The 5,076-nt window shown below is 44.4% G+C and overlaps 1 protein-coding gene across 1 annotated transcript; it reads right to left on the reverse strand.

Annotated features, from left to right (window-relative positions):
- Positions 1-1,131: 1,131 nt before the first annotated feature.
- Positions 1,132-4,549, reverse strand: irx3a (iroquois homeobox 3a). The gene is made up of 4 exons (XM_060837727.1): positions 4,054-4,549; positions 2,399-3,428; positions 1,646-1,712; positions 1,132-1,426 (listed from the first exon to the last, which is right to left on the reverse strand). The coding sequence occupies exons 1-4, from the start codon at positions 4,264-4,266 to the stop codon at positions 1,372-1,374; spliced, it is 1,365 nt and encodes a 454-aa protein (XP_060693710.1). The 5' UTR covers positions 4,267-4,549; the 3' UTR covers positions 1,132-1,371.
- Between the last annotated feature and the right edge of the window lie 527 nt (positions 4,550-5,076).

Raw genomic sequence — 5,076 nt, forward strand, 5'->3', positions numbered from 1 at the left:
AAAACACCAAGAAAAATTACAGTTTTGGTCGAATCCCACAGCTCGAAAATAAGCCGTAAAGTGAATGAAAGTTAATACAGTTTTCGCACAGACCATCAAATTTTACAAAATGAACGGTTTGAACGTAGCAGGAGTAAATTAGACAGCTGCGTTTTACGACTCTTTCTCCCCATGATGTACCACATTAATCTGTGTTGCTTCCTTCTGGTTATTACTACGGCATTTCAGAATGTCTGCCTGTAGGAGGCGCTCTTAGCCCGACTCTTCCCTTCCCCCATTCAATCCAAACTCCAACACATCAGTGTTGGGCCTTCGGGGGTCTGATATTATTCAAGTCATTTAGTCATTATACTGTATAAGAGTCTCAAACATCTACAATCAGCCCGCATTAAAATATTGTCGTGGTTTGAACTACTTTTAACGATAACGTCAAATATCTTGCAACCAGTGAAGCAGCGACTAAAACCTACACCACAGTGATCCCCAAAACATTGCTTTACAGATATCGTACCAAATCAAAAGCCGAAACTGTACCTGGGTGCAATATTTTGGCAACCTTTATAATATTTGAAAATTAAGTCTGGCGGTTTAATTTTAACACCGCTTGGACACTTGGGACTACTATGAGTATTGGCTATGAAAACAAAAGATTATTTTTGATGACAGAAGGTTGACGCTTAAAAAACGAAACCAGCATGTTTCATTTTTAAAGAAAAGGACATCACATGGAACCGTAGGTGGAAACAAAGTGACGAGGGTTGTATCAAATGTCATTTGATTTGATAGAATTCCTTTTTATCAAAAAGATATTTAAAAGTTTTGAGTTAAGCCGCTGACAATCTTCCTTTGGCTGGGATCAATAGATATTTTAAAAGTACTCGGAGCCGAACAGTAGATATATTTTGGGATGATGGAATTGTCAATTCATAATCATCAAACTCACTAGGTTTGGTGAACAGAGTGTTGAACTGTTCTGTGGGGATGGTAACAACACTGGCAGCTTTCAAAATACAAAGACGGAGATAAAGTCGTAACTGTTCATTTATTAGCCAAAAATATATACTTTCTTGTACAATTTCGTTCACACGTATGTACATTTTTTTTGTTTGCAGTATATACAAAACATCTCGAACACCAGGTGATAACTAATTCTCACTGGACTTACAAAAAAAAACTGGGTTCACTTTTATCTCACAAATGCAACTAATTGATACACGCCTTGTCGGCGCGTAATACATTACCGGTTTAGTTTAGTACACATACATGCTTACAGGTTAAACTATACAGGGAAAAAATATTTTTACATACCATTTAACAAGAAAATGGTTACAAAATAAAGTTTCTTTTTTTAAAAAAAAATGCCATAATTGACTATGCGGATGAGAGCGCCGACAAAACCATGGCTGCATCGAGTTGATTCTGGGGTCTGAAACGAATAAAATGATTGTGGATCAGTGTTTGATTCTTTCCCAACATAACGTTTGACATCCACATTTTGTATAAGATGTTGTGTGGTTTTCAGTTTTAAATGTAGGTCAACTACGGTGAGGAGTACACAAAAACCTACACGCCTGTTACTGCAAAGACCTCCAGGCTGGTGTAAAATGGTGGGAAGATACGGACAAAAACGAAACATGTTTCTTACCGTCTCGGAACTGGTTGGAAAGCTGTCTTTACTATTTTTTTCTCTACTTCCAAGGCACTGCTTCGATCTGTAAATAATAACGAGTTCTGATAATTGGTATTGTTCGCCTTTATGGAGGTCACTTTTACTTAGATTCAGACGCTGAAATTCAACTTTGCATGGAATCGTTACCAATTAGACCAGTTAAAGGATAAAGTGATATCAATGCAATACAGGGTAAGTGTTATCTTATTACACCGGTCCCTTTTTTCCCATCTAATACTTACTGGAAAAAGTTATTATAATCAAATTATAAATTATATTTTCAACTGGTGCTGAAGATCAGTTTATAATAAATGCAATTTTGACCATCAAAAAATCATTATCCCATTACTTTGATTGCACCTTTGAGTAGCTCTACCTTGGATTTGGTTACAATGGGGTAGCGTTTCTTTTCGCGATCAGGATGTGAAAATCTCTCAGGATCGATTGAAAAAGATGAAGAAGTGGGCTTTGTGTAGAAATTAACCAGCAAATATAATTAATTCGCAATCGTTGGGATACCTTTGGAGCTCATCGCTGAGTTAATCATTCCTTTTAACTTTGAACTTTATTGTTTTTTTTAGGAAAAAAAGGCCCAACTGTTAAGGCTGCTAATTCGGCATTATTCAAATGTTATTTTTTTATATATATAATGGAGTCCCTTTGCAAATTGTGTAAGGTGTTCTCAGAGTCTGGTTGGAGCATGTTTCATAGGATTTGAGTTCAATGTACCTGTTACCGTGGGTTCTGCAGACTGCGCCCGCTCCTCGCCTCCCCTGACTGTACAAAATGCGGGGACGCCGGCAGTCGGAGCAGCTTGGCCTGTACTAAGTCCGAGGAAATGATTAGAATTAATTAAAGCCAGCGGGTGGTGAGAATACGTTCGGTTTGTCCAGTTCTGAAATTTGCCTATGGGGCAGGCGAAAAGTCTGTGCTGGCCCAGGAGAGAGGAGGCGGCGGCGGCGGCGGCGGCAGCAGCAGCAGGGCCCGCGGGAGGGTTACTGATCTGGGGAGACTTGCGAGGATTGTCCGGCGTGGTGGCCGTCTCAGCCAGAGACCAGATCTTCGGTTTCTGGTTGACCGACAGGCTGCTGTCGGGCGCGGGCGAGCCGGGGCTTTTCCTCTCGCTGCTGTTTTTGGTGGGATCGCCGCTGGCCTGCCCGGGGATCGGCGGAGACAGCTCTCCCGGTTTGTCTTCACCCACCCGGCTGTCTTCCACCACCGATTTCAGGAAGCCGGCCTCCGGGCCGTTCAAGTCGTCGAAAGTGTCCGAGATTTCCGAGTCACTTCTGGCGTCCAGTTTGAAGTCTGGGTCTTGCCCGTCTTCGTCCTCCTTGCTCTCGATATTCTCCGTGTCAATATTCTCCAAATCGATCTCCTCGTCCTCCTCCTTTTTCTCCCCTTCCAGGTCTGGCTCGCTCCCATACGAGTTGCCCTCCTCGTCCGTCCTGTTCCTCGGGGTCCAAGTCATTTTGTTCTCCTTCTTCAGCCTCCGCCTGGCGTTGGCGAACCACGTCGACACTTGAGTCAGGGTCATTTTGGTGATAATGGCCAGCATGATCTTCTCTCCTTTGGTGGGGTACGGGTTTTTGCGGTGCTCGTTCAGCCAAGCTTTCAAAGTGCTGGTACTTTCCCTGGTGGCGTTCTTCGGCCTGGACGGGTCCCCGAACTGGTATTGGCCGTAAGGGTAATAGGCGGCGTGGTGGTGTGGGAATGCGGGGTGCTGTACTCCCGGATTCTCCTTCAATTCATACTGGGCACTCTAAACAGGAAAGGGGGTGGGGGATGTGGGGGGGGGTGGGGGTGGGGGGGAAGCAGAGGAAGAGCGAAAGTGCTGGTTTAGAACCCAAAATAAGATCAGGAATGGTTTCAAATACATTCTAAAGTCACAAAACGCCCGTGTTAAGGTGAATAGAAAGTAAGTTGGGCCAGAGGAAAGTTTGTGGAGTTAAACCACGCAAGAAGCCGAGCAAAAAAAATGGGGCTTCCATCCCCCTCACCCCCCCCCCCCACCCACACACACATATGGTTTAAAAAAAAGCACCCCCAAATCCACAAGTGAAATTGACAAGGTAGCAGCAGTGAAACTGACAAACGCGACGCAGAAACTGACGGGAAAGTTTTTCGGGAGAAAAGTCAGCAGGGAAAAGAAAAGCGGTTGAAATAAATTATTTATTTCCTTTTTAATGTTTTTTTTCCCTCCCCAAAAAAACCTCTTGTCCCACACTGTTCCTGGCCCCCGCGTGCTGCTTTGTTCATCGCTTGCAAACTTTTTTTTTGAGAGGGGCTGGTGGTGGTGGAGTTTGATGGAAGTTGTATCGAAATGATTTACCGGCGATCAGGGGGACTGGGAGAGAGAGAGAGCAAACTGACGTAAATGTTCTTACCAGTTGAGGAAACAAGGGCAGATCGGCGGCATAAGGCAAGAAGGCGCCGTATCCTTGAGCGGCGTAAGGGGAGCCATACATGGTGAGGACAGTGGAAGCTGCTCCGGACGCCGTGAGATCGCTCCCAGCCCTGGAAGATGTTAGACCCTGGCGATCGGGGTAAAGTGGCCTAGCCGCAGCAATGTACTGATATCCCAGTTGTGGGAAAGACATGGCCAGTGGCTAGTGCGGGGAGAAATCGCGGTGCAGAAGGAGCCGGGGTAGCCACCTTTAACGCTACAGACTCAGCTGGAAGTATACGTTTCCACATGCAGACACACTGTAACCGATCCGATCGCTCCCTCAAGTTGCTATTGATCTGAGGGTGCCCAGGTCAGGTCCTAACAGATTCGTAGAGATTATTCGGAGTTGATGGCCTGATTGACATTTCTGACATGAGCTAAGCCCCTCCTATTTCTTCAGGGTCCGCCGCAGCTTTTACTCAAATCTCTGCCTTTGTCACAGAGCGTGTCTTTTTCCAAATCTATTTACTGACGTCGCGATCTTTTATTTCAGTTGCTTTCAAGTCGCAGTTTGCGATCGCCAATCAGTACCAGTTCTCCGGCAAAAAAAAACACGCCCGCCCCAAATGTTTTAAAGAAGAACATTCGCCTCCCACTTTTTTTTTGCCACGGGGGTTTCTTTTAAAAGCTGCGCATTTGTAGAACTATAATTGGCACCAAAAGCAAACAAGAGAAAGAAAGCCGACCTCAGTAAGACAAAACGGAATCTGAACAAGTTGAGATCGCTTTGATGTAGTTTTTTTTTCACAGCTCGCTTGACAAAACTTTATTCTCGCTAACCTATTGTTTTAACTTTGCTAAACAGATGCTTAGTTTTTTTTTGGTGACGTCGACACCGAATGCATATACATCGGCTTGCATTCTGCTATTTGCCCTATTAAAGAAAGTTCGCTTGGCATCCCCAATGCGTTCGTTTGTTTGATTTAAAATGAGCTGGTGTTTCCTCTGCGGAGGCTGAGAG

Source organism: Hemiscyllium ocellatum, chromosome 17, assembly GCF_020745735.1.
Source record: "Hemiscyllium ocellatum isolate sHemOce1 chromosome 17, sHemOce1.pat.X.cur, whole genome shotgun sequence".
Taxonomy (NCBI): Eukaryota; Metazoa; Chordata; class Chondrichthyes; order Orectolobiformes; family Hemiscylliidae; genus Hemiscyllium; species Hemiscyllium ocellatum.

Coding starts and splice junctions, on each gene's coding strand:
- irx3a (XM_060837727.1), bottom strand. CDS start 4,266: ATGTCTTTCCCACAACTGGGATATCAGTACATTGCTGCGGCTAGGCCA. Junction 1,713..2,398: donor TGCAGAACCCACGGTAACAG/GTACATTGAACT, acceptor TATTATTTACAG/ATCGAAGCAGTGCCTTGGAA. Junction 1,427..1,645: donor TTCCAACCAGTTCCGAGACG/GTAAGAAACATG, acceptor TATTCGTTTCAG/ACCCCAGAATCAACTCGATG.